This window comes from Scylla paramamosain, chromosome 4 (assembly GCF_035594125.1).
Source record: "Scylla paramamosain isolate STU-SP2022 chromosome 4, ASM3559412v1, whole genome shotgun sequence".
NCBI lineage: Eukaryota > Metazoa > Arthropoda > Malacostraca > Decapoda > Portunidae > Scylla > Scylla paramamosain.
This window is the reverse complement of record NC_087154.1, coordinates 28,319,527-28,342,026: the sequence shown is the minus strand read 5'-3', so window position 1 is coordinate 28,342,026 and position 22,500 is coordinate 28,319,527. Positions and strand designations below refer to the sequence as shown.

The window sequence follows — 22,500 nt, the reverse complement described above, 5'->3', positions numbered from 1 at the left end:
ATCGCCTCTCCCTCGGGCCAGCTCTGCTTTAAGTCCTCTCCAGCAGCCAGCGGGCGGCCCCCACTCCCGCCTGGCGTCGCACTCCCCCACTGAGCACGACCCTCTCTGCGTCGCCTCCACTCCTCCACTCTTTACATAACCTCTCACCAAATTTTAATGATTTCAGCTAAAGAATTTTTCCTTCTGCTTTTACTCGGATTATTTCTGGAACACTAGTAATCGTTTCAGACTTTCTAGTTTTGATATTTAGCACGACTGACGGATACAGAACGTAAGAGTTGGAGGCAAATGAAAATTACACAACAATTATATGTAAGAATCACAGAAATTATGCTAACGACAAAACTTCTACAGGGGACAAAGAAAATATTTAATCTTATAGTAATCTTAGAATCATGGAGGGTTCTCGTAATGCCAGCGAGACACACACACATACATACGGATGGCAATGCTGAGCTTCCAGGTCGCGATCATCCTGGCGCACAATGTTCAATAATTTATTAAGCCTACTGATTTCCAACTTGATGTCTGCCTTATTAGGTTCCCAACATCACGGTAATGGAACCATAAAAATTCTAAACAGGCAACATCATCAAAACAAATTAGGTTATTATAATGTGGTATATAAAAATTCAAATTTATGACGACGCTGACTCGCTGCTCCAGAATAAAGCGAGATTAGAAAAAAATATATACATCGTGCATCCAGCTTGTCACACACCACCGCAGTTCTGCTTCTCTCAAGGGTGCCTCTATTCCTATGCTCTGAGCCGCTAATTGCATGCATCCCTTCCACAAACTATTTTGTTGGAATTAGTCCTTCATTGCAACGCAGGATTACCCGGTTCTTTTACTCCTTCGTCCCCTTTTACAGTACCGGTTAAAACATTCTAATTACATTATTACCATCTGAACTAACTCAAAAAAGAATACCGGTTCATCGTGTATATGATTATTTTGTGAAGGGAAAATAAAAACTTTTATTTTTTTTTTCACTCGTGAGTGAGGTGGGACAGACAAGAAGAGACAGACAACGCTTCGCCTAAATTTATGGATGCTTATTGATTCATCTTTGTACACTGGTAGATTCTTAAATGAAAATGAAAATAAAGCGCCGCTTGTCGTATGTGTGACCAGGCGAGGAACTTCTACTTAGAAAAGATTAGAATATCAGTTGTTAGTAAATTAAGATCACTGTTAGTAAAACATCTGGCTTTCATAGTTTTCATAGAGTTAAAAGGAAACGAAAGTTCTAAGCATTTGACATGAATGAACAAAGCATGATTAATCAAAACATGCTTGATTTATACTTATCCTCAAGATCTAATTGTTTATTTTTTGTTGTCCACAGAACCTGCCTGCCTGACCTGGTGGTGGCCAACCCGCGACTGTCTGACTTATGGGGAGCCGCCACGTCATTCATCTCAGCCCTTGATTGGTACCAGCCAATCCTCATCCACGATGACTCGCCTCAAGCTCTCCAGCTGGCCCACATCGCCTCCAGGGACACCAAGTACGACACCGTGGGCCTCTCCCTCTCCCCGCCAACCTCCCGAGACACCACTTCCAGAACCGGCTGAGCGGGATCCTCCACACGGTGCGGAGACTCATCTTCGTCTCCGGCACCGTCAACTTCGTGAAGGTGGTGTTCAGCCACGGCGAGGACCTGGACATGTTCAACGGGGAATATATCTGGATCCTGCTTGACATTCCCCTCCCAGGAAACCTCTCGGAATCCCTGCGTCCAGGCCTCCTCAGTCTTCGCCCAGACTATTTACGAACCCCCCAAAGACAGTTACTTGTAAACTTTGTTAAGTCGTCAATATCTGTGATATCGGAGTTTTTCAAAGAAACTAACATGACGTCGTCGGCCGCCATGCTGTCGCCGTCAGCGCCTACACAGTGTCAAGTGCCTTACAGGAATCTGTCCACGAGTCAGTTTGAATTACACAGGTGAGATGATATACTCTTTTGTCTGACTGAGAAAGAGAGAGAGAGAGAGAGAGAGAGAGAGAGAGAGAGAGAGAGAGAGAGAGAGAGAGAGAGAGAGAGAGAGAGAGAGAGAGAGAGAGAGAGAGAGAGAGAGAGAGAGAGAGAGGCGAGGATTGGGAATGGTGTGTGGGCGGCAAGGAGCAGCAGAAACACTCCTAGGGAGGAGCCAGAACCAGTACAACACGGCCCATCGATATGCGTGATGGATGACTTAACACGAGGGTCACAAGGAGTCTCCTTTGTCCTGAGGGCGCGTGAAGGCTTATGAAGACCAGCAGCAGCAGAATACCGTTGCCCTGATACTGTCTCCACTTTAACTGCTGCTGGCAAATTACTCATCCGTACAACGTGGAATGGCGAACACGATACTCCATCAGTATACAACACAGTATCCTGAAATAAAAATAATTACGCTTCCCTAATATCTTGCCGGTGATGTTATTGAAAATATTAATGTTTTTGGATAACTTTTCCTGTCATAAAAACATCAACGTTGCATATCTAGACTATCTATCATATTTGTCCGTGACATTTGTGGTGAATGTCAAGGAAGCCTTCTGACCTTCATCGCTATGGAAACACGCTGAAAAGAGTGAGAGGTATGATCCAAAAAAAACAACCCCGCCTCAGAGGGAGTGCGAGGCTTGACTGTGGGGCGGATTATCACGGGAGGGCCGAGCACGTACCCCTTCTTTTTACTTCCTCCATTGCTGGTATCACTGCTCCTGCTACTGTTGTTGCTGCTGCTACTACTACTACTACTACTACTATTTCTTATGCTGTTGCTACAACTGCGACTATAACAACTATTACTACAACTGCCATTATTACTACTAACTGCAACTACTATTAATGCTACTACTACTATTGTTACTACAACTGGCTACTACTATTGTTACAACAACTGCTATTACTATTGCTACTACTAGTACTATTACTACTGCTATTACTACGGCTATTACTAAAACTACTACTACTACTACTACTACTACTACTACTACTACTACTAGTGTTATAACGACAACAACTATTACTACTACTACCACTACCACTACTACTACCACTAGAACTACAACTACCACTACTCATTACAACCACAGCAGCAACAATACTATTACAACTATCTATATTACAGTAATAATGAGAGTAACAACAACAATAATAATAATAATAATAATAATAATAATAATAATAATAATAATAATAATAATAATAATAATAATAATAACAATAATAATGATAATAATAATAATAATAATAATATAATTATTATTATTATTATTATTATTGTTATTATTATTATTATTATTATTATTATTATTATTAATGATAATCACAATTCAATGATAATGACAATTATTTCCTTAAAAAAATTACTACTCTCCTTTCTCGTATGCACTCTCATTCCTCTTTTACTTCTTTCTTTTCCTCTCCCTTCTTGCCATCCTTCACTTCCACTTCAAAACTCCCCCACTAAGTCTTTCCCACAAATACTCCACTTCAATCAAATCTCTCAGAAACTTTTGAAAAAATTCATCAGTGTGTGTGTGTGTGTGTGTGTGTGTGTGTGTGTGTGTGTGTGTGTGTGTGTGTGTGTGTGTGTGTGTGTGTGTGTGTGTGTGTGTGTGTGTATGTGTGTGTGTGTACGCGCTCCAGCGTTTTGCGTGCGAGCGTGCGTCCCTTTGCAGTCGTTCACTCACTCTCGATAGCTGAGGCAAAAGTCAATCTTGCAATAAAAAGAAGGGGGAATGTGACTTTTAGAAATTTTCGATTTGAATTATAACTTTTTTTTAGTATGCATCCCAGTGGCTCAGATTTCCGATCGACCCGCGGCGGTAAAGCGCGTGAAGGAGCAGCATCACGAGGGGCTTCCCTGCTGTGTGTCCTCCGGCAATCAATGAGGAACAGGCAAGAGGGACAAAAAAATGACTGATTAGAGATGTAGAGGTGTCTGCTGTGTGGATGGAGGGCGAGCAAAAAAGAAAACAAAATGTGTAAGCAGGAATCAGGAAGTATGCATTAGAAAAAAAAAAAAAAAACATATGTATAAAAAAGAGAATTATGTGGTGATGTAAATTTCCTTGAGAAAAAATAAATTCAGTTGATTGAAATACTCAACTAGTTATAAGCACGCAATGGTTTATTTGATATTTTTATCTATTTATTTATTTTATGTGAAAGGCCAAGTACGAAAAAAAACAAATAATTAGGATGTGGTCAGGATGTCCACGAGAAATTCCAAAATATCTTAACCACAGTTACTCAGGAAATTATGCGACTAAGCACAGAAAAATATTTTAATGTATCACAGCTACTCAGGAACTGATACGAGCATGCGTCATACCAGCCATGTATTTCTCTTTCCCTTGCAGACAACTCAAAGAGAAGCTAGAATCAAGCAGAATATCTCAGAGATCATTACCAGGTGTGACTCCTTTTTTCCACGTGGAGAACCTGGTCAAAACGGGTGCCAGTACCCAGTGGAAGCGGGTTGGGTACATCAACGGGTCGGAGGTGCAGATCAACGCTATTTTCTGGCCCGGGAGGGGATACAAGGGTGTCTCGGAGCAGAACAAGAGGCTACGGGTGGCGCTAGCAGAGGCCCCGCCCTTCGTCATGACCTCTTCCCTCATCGAGAACGCCACCTGCCTACTGGGGATCATCTGCCTAAGAGTGAGTTGCCTTGAGGAATCTTTGAGCATGAGAACTTCCCTCTTCATCCACTGAGATCAAAGCTTCATTGTTTTCCTCACTGCATTTACACGTGGGTCACACAGAGAGGCTGTAGGGGGACGTATCTTGAAAATAACAAAGTCTAGATGAGAAGGCTTATCAGCTAGCACGTGACTGCTACCACGTGATATCGTTCAGGTCTTCAGGTCATCCGCCACTAAAAATATATCTTAAAGCAACTTACTTAAAGACACTAGTATTTTCACTTTATAGATCACCCATTTCGTTCACATCACAGCATCTAACCTAATACGAATCATCCTTATTATACGTCACTTGTCGGGCGAGAAATGGTAGGGATATAACCTGGAGAGGAACAGCTGATCCGGTGACAGCTGCCTGCACGCATGACGGGGCGGCAGACCAAGCGTGAGGGAAGGGGAGACGAGGGTAGGGCTGGAGGATGTGAAGAAGGGAAAGCCAGAGCGAGGGATGTGATGCGATGAGAGAGAGAGAGAGAGAGAGAGAGAGAGAGAGAGAGAGAGAGAGAGAGAGAGAGAGAGAGAGAGAGAGAGAGAGAGAGAGAGAGAGAGAGAGAGAGAGAGAGAGAGAGAGAGAGAGAGAGAGAGAGAGAGAGAGAGAGAGAGAGAGAGAGAGAGAGAGAGAGAGAGAGAGAAGGTCAAGATAAAGGGGAGGAGAAGGATTCAGGATTAAGGAGGAAGGGAAGGAAGGGAATGAAGGCAGGGAAGGGAACGGCTGAAATGAGTTTGGCGAGTCCTTGGTACACACACACACACACACACACACACACACACACACACACACACACACACACACACACACACACACACACACGGACCCATTCACAGCTCACTTCCCTTTATACTCATCAATATTCGCGCTCTCTCTCTCTCTCTCTCTCTCTCTCTCTCTCTCTCTCTCTCTCTCTCTCTCTCTCTCTCTCTCTCTCTCTCTCTCTTCCAAACTAAAATTCCTTATTTGAATCATTTTTAACAAATTACATCTAGACACACTGCTTGTTGTCCACTTCAGCACTATTCTTCTCGTGTGTGTGTGTGTGTGTGTGTGTGTGTGTGTGTGTGTGTGTGTGTGTGTGTGTGTGTGTGTGTGTGTGTGTGTGTGTGTGTGTGTGTGTGAGGTGGGGGGGCGGATGGCACGATAGCCCGGTATAAAAGAATAAAACTAGCAGAAAAGAATAAGTGCTAATAATTTTACATCTGTTTCCTATTTTTTTTCACCTCATTATAGAGGAATATGCGAAGTCCTTTCTTTCCCACTTCCATTTTCCTTTTTACTCCTCCCAGTCCATCTCCTTCCCCTCTTGCACATTTTTTCTTTTCATCCTCGAAGACCATATTTTCAACGACTTTTGAATTTTGCAATGCTAAATATAATCAATGTTCCCTCTTACTTTTATCACTTAATCTCTCTCTCTCTCTCTCTCTCTCTCTCTCTCTCTCTCTCTCTCTCTCTCTCTCTCTCTCTCTCTCTCTCTCTCTCTCTCTCTCTCTTTCAATTCACCTGATAACCCTGAACTCCGTCCCTCCTGCAGGTGTTCTCGCCGGAGGTAGCGGCAACCTTCGCGGACATGGAGCGGGAGGTAGTGAACGCCTCCAGGGGCTACGAGGTGGTTTGCTGCAGCGGCCTCTCTGTCGACCTTATGATCAACGTAGCCACTGACCTTGAAATTGAGCTGCAGGTGAGAGGAGCAATCGATTGGAATGGAATGGATGTTGAGTATAAGAAGAAGGAAGGCATAGGAAAGGAACGATGAAGAAACGAGAATGATATCGATAGGAGTGTAAAATGAAAATCAAACAGTAGGAAAGCTGATTAATTTGGTACAAGGGCAAGAGTAAGGGTTGGAAGTTGAGGAGAAGGAAAGAGAAGTTAAAGTTCAAGGGAAGGATCAATGAGGAAACAAGAATGATATTGACAGGTTTATAAAATGAAATCCAACCTGGAAAGAGGAAACGTGATTGTTTGTGTAGAAGGGCAAGAGAATGGATTACAGGCTGAAGAGAATGAAAAGGAAAGCAAGGGAAGGAGAGATGAAGAAACAAAGATGAGATTGATAGGAATATAAAATGAAAACCAAACATAACGAAAAGCGAATTGAGATTTTGTAGGGTAAGGGAATGGAATATACGTAGAGGAGGAGAAGGAAAGGGAAGGTAAATGGGAGAAACAATAAGGAGATAGGAATGATATATCGATACGTATATAAGATGAAAACCAAAAAGAAAAGAGGGAAGAACAAGGCGATAGAATGAAGGCTAAGGAGAAGGATAGAGGAAGCTAAAAGGAATAAAAAGTTACGGAACCGGATCGTCTCCATAAGCACAACGAAAACCAATTAGGAAAGAGGAAAGTAATCAAGTTAGTGTGTGTGCATGCTATTGAGACAGGACAAGACCAAGAAGATGGAACCTGATGCAGCGAAGGATATTAGATCGTGAGACACTAAAGGATATTAGAGCAAAGGACACCAAATAAAGCCTGATTATTAAACGACTTAAGAAACCGCAATTAAGAATCAGTCGTACATATATCTGTGTTCTATATGAGGCTCTAATAATAATTCATGCTTTAAATTAAGAGGAAAGGAGTTATAAAATACTTGCAGCAATCCACATTAAATTGACCTCGATGAACAGAAGCAATACACTAAAACTATCAGACAAAACACCATAGAGTTACACAGATTTCCCACCATCTACAAACCAGCTTTTCTCAACCCTAGGGATTCTGATACTCATATTTTAAAAACACCGAACACCCGCATGAGAAAACCAGTAGATGGAGACTTTTCAACAAATTCCCTCACCTCTCAAAGTACTCCCACACACACATGAAAGGATTATAAACACTCCTGCAGGCGAATGTGGATAAAACACAAGCACAACAACAATCTGACTAGAAGGAAAACAGAAACCCTCAGAGGAAGGGAGGAAAACAATGGTAGGAGAGAAGAGGCGGAAAATGCACCAGAACTCAGCGTGGTGGCGCATATCTCTAGTAAACTGTGAGAAATCCCAGGTGGAGAGGGCAAGGTGGAGTAAACACAGGTGGGGGAGGTGGAACGAGCGGGTGGAGGGAGGAAGTGGAGGCAGGGAATGGAACGAGAGGAAGACTGGTATGGCTTTACCGAATAGAGTGAAGGGGGAAGGAAAAAAAATTAGCAGACTTCACTGGATCAGAAAAGCTACGGCAGTTGAGAATTCTGAGGAAAATTTTATTGAACCACATATAAAAAAAAGAAAAGTAGGGAACGAAAGAATCTAAAATGTAAATATCAAGGTTAGTGTTCTAGTGCCAAATTGAGTATTTAAATAGAAAAAAAATACGAGAAATTAAGAAAAAAATGCAAGAGACCGAGTATGCTGTATCAAGAAAAACCCAGAAAAGTAAGAGACTAAAGAGATAAAATGACTGTGTTAAAAAGGAAGGAACGTGCAAAAAAAATGCAGTAAAGAAATTTCCGAGGAAAAAATGTTCCTCGTTGAGAGAGAGAGAGAGAGACAGAGAGAGAGAGAGAGAGAGAGAGAGAGAGAGAGAGAGAGAGAGAGAGAGAGAGAGAGAGAGAGAGAGAGAGAGAGAGGCCTACACAGTCTTAGCTCTGTCCTACACTCCACAGACAAATAAACTAAGGAAAGTTTTGCTGAATTCCAAACATCTGGAGAAGTTATTTTGCCGCAGCAGTAATGACCGTCAGACTCGGCTATTTACGTTACTTGTGTGCGTCAGGTGCGAGAAACAACGCAGCACATGGAAATAATGGCTGCAGGAGAGTGCAAACCTGTATCATGTTTGTCTTTAGAAAAATCACTAACTCACAATTACAATGACAAATGAAAGGAGACAAAGTAATCCTTTTCTTAAAGCTACGAGTATCACTGCTATGGCTAAGATTTTAAAAGGCACGACGGACAACTAAATGAGTGATCGGGAGTTTAATCCTTAAAAGGACCTGTAGTTTTACCATTCGTGATTAGAATTGTTTAGGGATACTCATATGACGTTACCAGTGTCTCATAATCAACTGTAATAAAACGAATAACTATGCACGTTTCTACACCAGCCTTTCTACTTTCCACATGTACATCTGGCTCATATTAAATCAGTTATATCGCCTAGGGTTACTTAAATATCAAATACCATATTATCATTAGCAGTGAAAGTTTCAACTGATAATTATGCATACTTCCACTAAGTCTTTCTCACGACGGTTCAAATTCCTCCCGCAGGTGTATCTGGTGATGGACGGCACCTTCGGGGCGCCGCGCACCTCTGGCTGGACGGGCATCGTCGGGGACCTGCTGGACGGTTCAGCGGATCTTTCCTTCGCGCCACTCTCCGTCACCGCCCAGAGAGCAAGACATCTCGACTTCTCTGACCCTTACTTCTTCTCCTCCATATCCATTCTCTCGTCTACCAAGTAAGTGATTTCTTTTTCTTGTTCATCTAATAATATGTCGTTTAAGAAATAGGGCTTGCTAAGGGATTCCTTCCATAATTATTAAAAGAAAACGTTACAAATGCTATCGAACCTCAATAAGAAGCAACACAAAAGCCATCCACATTCCTTAAAAAAAAAAAAAAATATCCATTATTACTAGAGACCAAATCCATTTTGTTACACATTTATCCACTGATCCTCTTGTTCTGCGATTCTTGCAATTCTATTGTTATTGTGTTTCTGTGCCAATGCGTGGAGCGATATTAACGTTTAACCGAACACACAAATTGCTGTTTATATAAGGGGGTGAAATATCTTCATTATCAAGTTCCATATTGCCAGATCTGTAAAGGACGTAATACCACACCAGATTTCAATCACAACTTTAGATAAACGAAGGAAGAAAAATGAACGTTAAATAAAAGATAACCTCAGGAAAAAAGCTATAAAAAATGCACTGTTGAATGTTTTGTAAGGAAAAGCCCTCTCTTTCTCTCTCTCTGACTATTCCAGGTAGATCAGACAATCTAAATATTCTCTCTCTCTCTCTCTCTCTCTCTCTCTCTCTCTCTCTCTCTCTCTCTCTCTCTCTCTCTCTCTCTCTCTCTCTCTCTCTCTCTCTCTCTCTCTCTCTCTCTGAGGTGAAGCATCGACCAGTAATCTGCTTGATAGTCTGAGGTGAGTCTCTGGGATTCCCTTCCTGTCAATGTCCAACTCGCTCCCTCCCTGAGGCACCGCCACCACGCCGGGACTTAACACCTCTTTGTGCCATGAAAGCAGAATGGCCGGAACAATCGACGCGAATACTCGTAGAAGAAACAGTCAGTAAGAATCAGAGAGAGAGAGAGAGAGAGAGAGAGAGAGAGAGAGAGAGAGAGAGAGAGAGAGAGAGAGAGAGAGATTACCTGAATCCCCGCCACCAAGCTCCTAGGCAAGTGGCTCTCAACAAGCTGCTCAAATAACGCTGCCAGGCTACAGCCACACAAACCAGGGAGCTGTCACCGGCCTAGGAAAAAAAAAGCCCTCCTTGCTGTCCCTTCACTCAGCTCCGCCGCCTCATCACGCTGCAAGCCGCGACACAAGGAAGAGGGAAGGAAGGAAACATGCATAGACGACTCCAGACGCCGCCACCGCCGCTCAGTTCAGTGCCAGGTCTCCCTCTCCTGCACGTCCTGTTTCCTGTCTCCATGGTGCCAACTTGAGCAGCTCCATGTGATTCCCAGGCGATTCCAAGCACCACGCTCGTCTCCAGCCGCTGCTTCCGTCAGGGTCGGCCTCGTTCCTGCCTGTTACCTTTTAATAAAATCGCATTCCTTCTTCACTTCCTTCTGAACATCGCCGTAAAGTTCTCCCTTGTTCTTCGTTATCCTTGCCATGGAAAACAGTTTCTCTCCTCTGTAGCGATGCCGTGGTTCCTGTTCTGTGAATTTCTTGTGTTGGTGATTCTATTCATTGGTGTTGTTCGTTGTGGGGGCAACAACTGTTCTCAGGCTCATTGTCTTTGATTTGGTTTGGTTTGGTGTTCCCTTTGTTCTAACTCGTGCAAAGGAACGTTTTGGTCGGTCATAGTGCTTCGTGTGTGTGTGTGTGTGTGTGTGTGTGTGTGTGTGTGTGTGTGTGTGTGTGTGTGTGTGTGTGTGTGTGTGTGTGTGTGTGTGTGTGTGCGCGCGCGCGTGTGCGTGTGTGTGTGTGTGTGTCTAGGAAGAGAAGGAAGACGGAGGAGGAGGAGGAGGAGGAGGAGGAGGAGGAGGAGGAGGAGAAAGAGAGAAGACATATACTACACCAACGATGATGACCACGAGGAAGAAAGACCTTTCACTTCTGTCAAGGTGTGACATGGCAGAGACTGCAGTAAGGCAAGTGGCATGTGAGGAATTTGCGAGGTCATTGTATTTACACATAAAATAAAAAGGTGGACCTAACGTACCCCGTTACGCCTCAACAGCCTGGAGTGCTCTAGGGCGTGATTACACTTTCAGAACAGGCCTGGGAGACTCAATCCCTCTACGTACTTTGATCGATTAAGTGGATGTACCATCAGACAGGTGTGACTCTGATGACATCGATGTGAGAGCTGAAGGTTATTTTGTGTGTGTCCGTGTCCGTGCAAAAGGAACGTTTTGGTCGGTCATAGTGCTTCGTGTGTGTGTGTGTGTGTGTGTGTGTGTGTGTGTGTGTGTGTGTGTGTGTGTTGGCCCAAAACCCTTATTTCCACACAGATGGGCAGTTGGAGTGATGTGTCCTTTAATTAGCATGATAAGACTCGACCCGTTGTTCACGGATTTGTTGTGGGAAGTGACAGCTATTTCAACAAAGGACTTGAAAAGTTACTCATAAGCGGATTTTAGAAGCTTATTGCTCGTGACTGTGATGTGTAGCAAACTAGACATAACTAGAGAGAGAGAGAGAGAGAGAGAGAGAGAGAGAGAGAGAGAGAGAGAGAGAGAGAGAGAGAGAGAGAGAGAGAGAGAGAGAGAGAGAGAGAGAGAGAGAGAGAGAGAGAGAGAGAGAGAGAGAGAGAGAGAGAGAGAGAGAGAGAGAGAGAGAGAGAGAGAGAGAGAGAGAGAGAGAGAGAGAGAGAGAGAGAGAGAGAGAGAGAGAGAGAGAGAGAGAGAGAGAGAGAGAGAGAGAGAGAGAGAGAGAGAGAGAGAGAGAGAGAGAGAGAGAGAGAGAGAGAGAGAGAGAGAGAGAGAGAGAGAGAGAGAGAGAGAGAGAGAGAGAGAGAGAGAGAGAGAGAGAGAGAGCACCGTCAACCTCCAAATCATGGCATGAAAACCCGTACTTCTCTGTCTCTTTGTTCACACACGAGGAAAAATGTCCGTATCATAAAGTGGCAGAGGACGGACGAGTGGCACTGGCCTCTTGGAGTGCTGAAATCGGTACATTACCGTGCAGATATGACAAAAACAAGGCCAGCTTCCCGCCTAGATGTGAGCGGGAGAAAAGGTCTGCGCCTCCCTAATTGTGCAGCGAAAAGGTATAAGCTGGGACGAGAGGGGCGCCACGGCCTGTCGTTTGGTGCTCAGGGATGCCAGGCAACTTCACGCGACAGGGAGATAAGAGCAGCAGGAGATGAGGACTGAGGGAAACGAGACTCTTATGCGGCGACAAAGGAAGAGGAAGAATTGGATGAGATAATACAAAAGAAGAGAAAGGGGATATATACATCTATATTTTTTTCTTCATCCACCATGACACACATTCTTTGTTAGCCCAAGATTGCTGCGTGAGAGGAAGTGGGGAGTTACGTCATGCACAGCATTTAGGTTAGGTCATCCACAGCATTTAGGTTTTGTTAAAATGGAGGTTTTCGTGTTCTGATTTCGACACGAAATCAGATCAGAAGACAATACTGTCTTTATTTTACTTGTGTTCACAATATCCTAAAAAAAACAGTGCTACTTGAAACGAAAGAACAAAAAACGAAATTTCTCTCTCTCTCTCTCTCTCTCTCTCTCTCTCTCTCTCTCTCTCTCTCTCTCTCTCTCTCTCTCTCTCTCTCTCTCTCTCTCTCTCTCTCTCTCTCTCATACGACATATTTCACATCCAGCTCCTACTGCTTCTCCTCCCCTTCTTGCGAGACAGACAGATCAGAAAAGAATTCTTTCTTTACGTCACCTATTTGTCTTTTTTTTTCACCCATGTCGCAAGACACACCATCAAGGCCCAAGTATTGTCACTCTCCCTCCTTCTTTTTCTGCGTTACACTTCATCACCCTTCCTTTCTTCTCCACTTTCCTTTTTCTTTCTACCAATTTCCTTTTTATTATATTTTACTGCTATATATACTGCTATATATACTGTTTCCCCTTCACTACCTCCATCATCTCCTCCTCCTCCTCATCCTCCTCCATCTCCACTTTGGTATTTTTTTCTTTTCTTTCTATTTGTTTTTCACTCTATTTCTAACTTCTTTTTGAGGCTTTTCTTTCCGTTGCCATTTTTACATGCATATTTTCCTATTTTGCTTTTATAGTTTCTTCTTTCTTTTCGTTCTTCATTCTCGACCTTGCCTCAAAAACAATGATCTCAAGCGGTGTTTTTGTCGCTCATTTCTAGCATGTTTGGAAACTAACGTGGTAAACAATACATGAAAAGTATATATGCGGGTGTGTCCTTTTCTCGGGTCGTGGCGTTAGGCTTAAAATTGAAGCAAAAAAACAACAACAAAAAAATGGAAAAATGGAAACAACAAACCTTAAACTAATAGTGACACGTCTCTCTCTCTCTCTCTCTCTCTCTCTCTCTCTCTCTCTCTCTCTCTCTCTCTCTCTCTCTCTCTCTCTCTCTCTCTCTCTCTCTCTCTCTCAACATATTAAGCTTAGAGCAGAAATGTTCTCAGGAAAGACGAATAATTCCATTGTAATTAACGCATCTCTTATAGCGTTAAATTCTCGAGTTATTACGGAGGACTTGGAGAAAACTCATTAACTGTTCAAATTTCATGAGGATGGGTTGTTACTTATTGCATATAACTGAAAAAGGAAATAAACAGGTATGATGGTAGGCACGTAAGAAAGAGCCAAAAGAGGCAAGCAAGCAAACAAGCAAATGTTTAAGTAGAGAGAGGTGTGCAGACAGGCAGACAGATAGACAGACAGACAGCTAGAAACGCAGGCAGGTAGACATAGAGACAAGCAAGGAGAGAGTTAGATAAAAAACAAAAATGCAAATAAAGAAAAAAAGGCATACTAATAAAATAGGAGCGAAAAAAAAAGGAAAGGGACAAAAAGGAGACAGGTATGCAGGCAGACAGACTGACAGGTAGATACGCAGCAGGTAGACAAGCAAGGAGAGAATTAGCCAGATGAATATGTAAATAAAGAAGCAAAGACCATACAAACAAAAATAAATAAATAGATAAATAAACAAATAAAAAAAAAGGAACAACTTAACCCATCCTAACCTAACCTAACTGATGATGTCCCATGTAATAACAACAAACGAAAACAAACAGAGAGGAGGAGACAGACACAGACACCCAGATATTACAAAGATATATTTCTTCTTCACGTCCTTGGCCTACAAACGTGACCTATCATAAAGTCTCGCTGTCGCCTCACTCAGAATATCACTCATTGAACGCCCGCGCCCCGCTCACTCAACACAGCCTTGATCCTTCACACTCATATTGAAAGCCTTTGAATGCCATGTCACCTTCAAAAATAATTACGAATAACTTTACCAAAATATTATGTAGGTCAGTGTTATCACTCTCTCTCTCTCTCTCTCTCTCTCTCTCTCTCTCTCTCTCTCTCTCTCTCTCTCTCTGACTTCGATTAGGGAAGAGGAGGAGGAGGAGGAGGAGGAACGAAAGGAGGGGAATGAGAGGAAACGTATTAGAGGAAGGGAGTGAAAGGAAGCGAATGAGAGGGGAGGAAGAGGAAGAGGAGGAGGAGTAGGAGAAACGAAAGGAGGAGGAGGAGGAGAAACGAATTAGAGGAGGGGAATGAAAGGAAGCGAATGAGAAGGAAGGAGGAGATGGAAGAGGAGGAGGAGGAGGAGGAGGAGGAGGAGGAGGAGGAGGAGGAGGAGGAGGAGGAGGAGGAGGAGGAGGAGGAGAAAGAGAGGAGGTCAAGAGAGTAATTAACTTCATTAAGGGAATGCCTTTAAAAATTAAGGGAATAGCCTGAAAAAAAAGGTACCAGTTAAACCTTATAGAGTTGATAAAATGAGTCCCTCCCTCTTTTTTTACGTGTGTCGCTTCTTGATCCGCTTGGCTGGCTGGCGCTCTCTCTCTCCCTCTCTCTCTCTCTGGCTACCTGGCTCCCTGGCTATTTCTCTCTCTATGTGTCTATCTGTGTCTCACTATCTGATTGTTTTAGTGACTGTTTGGCTGTTTGCCTATTATCTATTTACTTTTTTTTCTAGCCCTCCCTCTTTTTCCTGTCCGTCTGGCTGGCTATCGGTTTGTCCTTCTATCGATCTTTCTTGCTATATCACATATATTGTAGAACTGTAGTGCATGCAAAGTCTACGTTTACCTTTCTTGATCTCTTTTGTTCTTTGGATCGTTTACAATATAGTATGCTTTACAAATAATACCGTACATTCTTCCTTTTCGTTAATTACAATAATGCTTATTTCTCTAACATTCTCAATACCTCATGTATCACATGTCAAACGTCAGAATTTAAGTCGCTAATGTAGTTCAGCGAATTAGCATCGAGGAGGCGGAACCAGAGGCCATCATCCCCTTCACCTGACATCCCTCACCCAGGCATGTGTGTTGAGTCCTTCAGCTTCAAAATACGTGACATTCATCATGTTCTTCAGCGATCGGTGAAAGCTGTGTGATTATTTTAAAGTGACTTCGTGAGGTCGAGGGAGTGTAAGCTGCTCGTGATATTTACAAAGATATGAGAGACACCAGTCATTTGAAGCGAAAGATTATTCATCACTTAAGTATTATTTATAAGTCTAAGCGTAATGAGTCATGTGCATCCGTTCCTCATGATGTGTGTGTGTGTGTGTGTCCTAATCATACTGACTATTATTCGCGTTGATTGCCCCGGACACACTATTTTCATGGAATAAAAATGTGTTAAGTCCCGGCATGGCGTGGTGCCTCAGAGGGAGAGAAAGCGAGGGAGAGGCACTGATAGCTAAGGAGTCCTGGAGACTCACCTTAGAATGTGAATCAGGATTACTTGTTGAGGATTTGAAAAGAGAGAGAGAGAGAGAGAGAGAGAGAGAGAGAGAGAGAGAGAGAGAGAGAGAGAGAGAGAGAGAGAGAGAGAGAGAGAGAGAGAGAGAGAGAGAGAGAGAGAGAGAGAGAGAATGAAGGGGAAAGAAAATCGAAGAATCGGGGTATTAAGGGAATGGAAGTGGATAATTTCCTTTCTCGGTGGCAGACATCAACTACTTTCTGCATCAAAGTTAAATTTATCCTGCCTGGGTGACGGTAACGCTGTGGTGAGGAGAGAAAACCTCTGAACTCTGATTAGAAAATTTGTTGGATTCTCTTTTATGTTGCTTGTCACTGTAGCGCCGACACTTTTTGGTGAAATCTAAAAGCTGAAAGGCAGCACACCTAGCGGAGGCCATGTGAGTGATGCTGGTGTAATCAACAAGTTCATTCAAGTCTTGTGCGTTATTAGAAATATTATTATTCTTTTAACTTTTTGGTAGTGTTACTTATAAATTTCTACCAGTTATAAAAGTGTAAAATATATATATATATATATATATATATATATATATATATATATATATATATATATATATATATATATATATATATATATATATATATATATATATATATATATATATATATATATATATATATATATATATTTTTTTTTTTTTTTTTTTTTTTTTTTTTATTCGAAATATATTAAATTTAAAAGGAATTTGATCGATTAGATTTTATCTCGATTCGACCAGAAAAAAAAATTTCCTAAGTGAGGAAAAAAGTTAAAGCGTGCACTGGCTGCTGTAATAATATCCTTAACTGTGCTTCGACGCTTCTACCATCTCCACCACTTCAAGATTATTGGCCCTCACAGCACGGGGTCGTGGGGGCCGCTGCCCTAACATACCCTATTTCTCCTGCGAATTCCTCGGTACAAGGCTCTCTAACCCATCGCCACCTCAGTGTGCTTACGAGTTTGAACCTTGTGCCCTCATCACCTGCCTGCTGTGCTTGGTCTTGGAATGGCTCCTGACGAGGGGGGAAGTCGTTGTTACATGAAAGCCTCATTGTCTTTAAACTACGTCCCGAAAGTTTCTTGTCTTCTTTAGGTTCATAAAAATTCATGTACCAAAACTATATGGCGACTCAGAAGTTTTAAGATTAGTATATTCAAAACTTCTGGTTCTTCTTTGCTTCCTTGGGCAAATGTATATATATTTCGTTTACGATCATCTTTCTAAGGCACTTCTGCTGAAAACTAACTAAACAATTGTTAAAGTAAAAACATGATAGCTACAGAATGCCATGTCCAATTCCTGAGCCGCGAGGGAGAACTGTATACGCTTTCTAGCACAGCATGAACACCACGACCCAGGTGATAACGCACCACTTGCTGGGAGACAAATGGGACACGTCCACGAGGCGCAGCAACACCCAGCGTCAAACAAAAGGCACCTCGTTTATACATTTACGCTCTGGCCTGCAGCTTCTTCACGCTTTTGAAATATTCCAACTATTTTTAGCCCAACAACTTACATTTTCCAAGTTTCCCTCACACCTTCCATTACTTTGCCCCACCTCTTTCCTCCCAGCATACTCCACTCGCTTCCTCTTTACCACCTGAGCCCCGCCTGCAGCCCCGCCGTCCCTTCATGCGGGAGTGTCTGCTCGCGAAAAGACCTAAAGCTCGGTTGTAATTTTTTTCTCAGCAGTTTATACTTACCCTCGAGCACAGAATCCCACCTTAAAGCAGATATGCCAAGCCTTTAAGCACACCAACAGTGCATAAAACCCGTTCTTGTCCTGTGTGTGTGTGTGTGTGTGTGTGTGTGTGTGTGTGTGTGTGTGTGTGTGTGTGTGTGTGTTGGCCGTCAAGTTCTCACAGCCAAGATTTTTTTTTTTCTGCGTGATCATTTACGTGTGTATTGTGCGTGGTAGGAGGAAGGAAGGACGGGCATTCGCGCACGTAAGCAGTGATAAAACACGTCTCTTTTCCACAACTACTTATATTTTTCTGCAGCAACTAATCAGCAATACTTCCATGCCTGCGGCGTGGAGGTCCTAGAGTTTGGGGAAGAAAGTAAAATAGTTACGTAAACAACCAGAACTCTTAACATGACGTGCCGCCACCCAACACCAGCCCGGCAGCCACACCCAGGTGGGACCCTGGTGCTACGTTCACGCCTAGCGATCAAAACACTCATCGCCCCCAAGCTCCGCTTATAACATCCTGTACGTTGACATATTCCAGTAACTAACACTAAAAAGTTTCCATTGCTGCATCACCTGTTTGTTTTCACACACGTCCGCCCTTGATGGTCGTATAAATATCTGACCCACTGGCCACAAGTGCGAGTACCAGAGCGCGACACACCATTTTGTCACTTAGTATACACAATTTATTTCTATCACTACACTTTCCTCATAGGCATACTGCATATAAGGTTAACTCCTTAAAGACAGCAACGAACAATACTATTTTATCATAACAAAGTCAGAAACTCTCTTTGTATATTTCACTTTCTAGAGTGGCAAATTGAGAGGCATTTAAACACATTTTTTGCCATCGGCGACCTGCGTAACACGTGAACCACATCGTTATGGCCCAGACAGCCCGTAAAGCATTTTTTTTTTTTTTTTTACCAGCATTGCCTGAGGAAGTCACTGAAGAATGAGCGCGTTGGAGAAGACAGACAGGCTATGGTGACCTTAACAAAAACAGCCGGAAGAAAAGAAAAGAAAAAAAACATTCACCATTGCTAGTCTTCCCCTTATAAGCAACCAAGTCTACTAACTATTCAATACATGGACATGATAACACCAATACAGACAAGAACAATCACCACAGCCACATCTTCTGTACTAAACCACTACTCTTACAGACAAGTCCACAAGCCCATCTACTGTTGCCTGCTATATGAGACACAATGAGTGAGTGAATAGCGGTACTTCACCAACCAGAATTCATAACTAGCACACATAAAGCAGCCTGGAAGGAGCGAACAAGGGAGACAAAGCCAGACAGGAGGAGAAGCGACTGGTTGTGGACTCTGCGGGTACTGTACCTGTTGCTGTATAGAAAAGCTACGCACAGCCTGACTCGAGCCATAAATAACTGACAACAGTGGACAAAAGCATGCCTACGTGTAGCAGCACGAAAGCATAACTGCTATTGAGATGTACGTGTATTTTAAACCTGAACAATGAAGGGGAAGTATAAGGAGTGGAGAGAGAGAGAGAGAGAGAGAGAGAGAGAGAGAGAGAGAGAGAGAGAGAGAGAGAGAGAGAGAGAGAGAGAGAATCCTAACACACATCCTCGCACCCACCCACCCACACACACACACATACGAGTACACACACGTGCGCGCGCGACAAACAAAGGGCAATACACTCATTACTCTCATTACTCTTCACATCATCACGCTGTTCTCATCTCTCTCCATAACGGAAAACACACATCAGCCGGGCGGGAGGCGGGAACAAACAACAACGCAAGTTCGTTATATACAGACAGATCATCCATTTAACAAGACAAACAGGTAAACAAACTACCCTCCATATATATATACACACAGACACACACACACACATGTAGAGGTAACAAATATACACCTGCGTACAGTTACGTAAAATAGTGATGTCATATTCTACAAAATGTTTATAAAAGTACGGGAGTCACAGGCAATTACTTACAGCTCTTACATATTTTTTCTTGTATTTGCGGGACTCGTAATGTAAAACAGTAAATTCATAAGACATACTGACATTCTGAAACTTTTGAAACATTTGAAACATTTACTCATCTCTGAAATTTACAAGTGGACACTAAGTAAATTTAACTTAGCTCACAGTCTGGCCTCTTTCAGGCTTTCCTTTTTTTTTTTTTAACTTGTTCTTTTCGACCAGTTGCTTTCAATCAAAGCCGTTTTATTGTTTCTAATACAAAAACAAAGATTTTATACCAATAGTAGAACAACTGAAATTTTACCACAATTCGTTAAATCTGTGTGCAAGGCAAAATGGTGTGGACGTGGATAGTGGAAACGTAAGCAGAGGACCATATTCTAAAACTCCTGTCCCGCACCTCAACTACATTTTAAAGACTAGTTGAATACAAAGGTTTTTAATGGTATTTTTACGGTTTTGGTGGCAGAACGATACGATTTTCACATTATTTAGAGAATAAACACTCTTGAGAAATTGGTTAATCATCTCTATGGCCTTTGAAAATAGTCGTAGTGAGAGAGCAGAGCGGTTCACAATACGAGTCCTTATTAACATAAATGAAACAAGACACGTGATCAAATTTTGGTCTTCGTGTGACATCACTAATCAAAGCAACTGCACGTTCAATAATACACAAGACACGTATATCGGATAAAGGAGGTAAAGGGAAACTGCAACGTGGGAGGAAGCGGGAGGAGGTCCTTCATGGTGGACGAAACAGTAATTTAACACGACATCTGTTTTTTTTTTTTTATCGAGGAAACATTGTAACAGAAGTGGTGGCAGGTGGCACCTCTGTAAATGAGAAAAAGGAAGAATGATGGCGTGTGAGAGACAGAGAGAGATGAGAAACATGTTGAACGGGAGGAAATAACAAGAAGGAAATGAGGAAGAGGAGGGAAACGTGGAGGTGAAGAAGGAAGAAAGGAAATAGAGTAGATAGACAAATAAAGGAAAAAGACACGAGATGGAAGTAGTGGATGAAAAATAAAAAGAAGTACAGGAAGAGAAGCGTGAAGAAGTGGAGGCAGAGAGAAAGGAATAGGATGGAGAAGATGAATGAGAACGACTAGCAGAAAGATGAAGACGAACAGGGAAATGGAAGAAAAGGAGGAGAAAAAGGAAGAAGTAAAAGATCTGAAAGTGGAGGGCGGAAAGAACAAAAAAAAAAAAAAAAGCCGGAGGAGCAGAAATAAGAGGTGGAGGAGGCAGACGGAAAGGAGGAGAGGAGGAGGAGGAGGAGGAGGAGGAGGAGGAGGAGGAGGAGGAGGAGGAGGAGGAAAGGGAAGAGAATGAGGAAACCTGAGGTGTGGGGACATACAAAAACAACATTATGGCAGTGTTCGGTGGGAAGAAAAAATATTTTGTGAAAAGCCGCTGGTGGGCACGACGACAATGAGACACTCTTGGTGATTCAAAAGGCTGTGTGTGTGTGTGTGTGTGTGTGTGTGTGTGTGTGTGTGTGTGTGTGTGTGTGTGTGTGTGTGTGTGTGTGTGTGTGTGTGTGTGTGTGCATGTATTTTATCACTAGCTGGCTTGCCTGTACCAAGGACTCTATGCTAGGAGGATGGTCCACTCCAAAGGGATCCACGGATTGTTTTATTCGTAATTTGCGTCTTCTAAACATAGAAATCAATTAAGGTTATCCAAAAATAAATTGCACCTACAGTTTTAATTACTGAAGGGAATAGCGGTATTACATTCATTCTATCAAACTTTAAGTTTAAACTTAATGCACAAATTTATTATTTCTGCGGCAAAGTAATAAGAAGTGAAGTTAGTGAGCATAACTTAAGAAAATCAGCTCAGATATGGTGCGAGTAAAGGGCCATTCACACACACATCAGTGACGTATCAGTGCCGTGCCAGTTCAGTGTCAGTGAAATCCGTGACGCTTCAGTGACGTCTGTTCACACACATCCGTACTGCGTGAAATCCGTGATTTCAAAGATGGTAAAGTTTTCAGACACTGAATTGGCAATGATTGCCATGACTTTTTTCTTGAAGAGAAAGAGGCTGAGCATAACCTGAAAGAGAAAGAAAATGGGTACATGAGGACTGGAAGAAACGGGAAAGTGATGGAGAGTTTACTACTCTGTTCAAGGAGTTTATTAATGATGGAACATTTTTTTTCCCAAATACGTTGTTTGAGACTGCTGTCCATATACTTTGGCTGTGACAAATCATGCAGAAACAACCAAATCATGTAGAACATGATGATTCCAAACCACTTCAGCAAGTAGTTCATCATGCATTTTTGTGGACAAACTCACTGCACTCGTCCGGCGTCCGTGAAACACTGAAAAATATCGGTGGGAGTGATATTAAATTTCACGGAACGGAGACGGTACTAACACGGAGACTCAAAACAAGGTGCTGCACCGGACATGTGTGAATGCGTAAGCCGAATTCAAAGTAACGATATTTTTTTTTTCACTGACACTGAAGTACTGAGCGGACATGACACTGATACGTCACTGATATGTGTGTGAATGGGCCTTTAATTGTAAACTTGCGCTGGAGACGCCACCGTCGCGGCGAGAGGAAAAAATTAATATTGAGTGGACCGTCCTCCTAGTATACAGAGTCCTTGCCCGTACTAAGACACTGCGCGCGCGCGCGCGCGGCGCACACACACACACACACACACACACACACACACACACACACAACACACACACACACACACACCTTAATATGCACCCTTCAAATCATCTGCTTGAAGTCGCTCACCACCACCACCACCACCACCACCACCACCACTCTGCTGTGTACCTTGTCAGAGGAATATCATACCCTCACGTGTACTTTCCCAGTCAGACACATGCACGTACAGTTGCGTTATTTCGTCACCTTTTCTATTTCACGAATGCATGTGTCTTTTTTTCACTCTGTTTTCAAGCGTATATGAATGTGAAAAAAAAAAGGTTCCGAATAATCGTCACCGTGACACCAAATTGCTCTTGAAAAATCCACTACTACCAAATGTGAA

At 42.6% G+C, this 22,500-nt stretch overlaps 1 protein-coding gene across 1 annotated transcript in view; it reads left to right on the top strand.

Annotated features, from left to right (window-relative positions):
* The first annotated feature begins 1,287 nt into the window (after positions 1-1,287).
* LOC135099943 (uncharacterized) overlaps positions 1,288-22,500 on the top strand; it is a 156,415-nt gene continuing 135,202 nt past the window's right edge. Inside the window, exons 1-4 of the mRNA XM_064002677.1 lie at positions 1,288-1,953; positions 4,365-4,665; positions 6,239-6,385; positions 8,934-9,124. Coding sequence (XP_063858747.1) covers positions 1,673-1,953; positions 4,365-4,665; positions 6,239-6,385; positions 8,934-9,124 — 920 coding nt within the window. The 5' untranslated portion in view covers positions 1,288-1,672. The remainder of the gene's footprint in view (positions 1,954-4,364; positions 4,666-6,238; positions 6,386-8,933; positions 9,125-22,500) is intronic.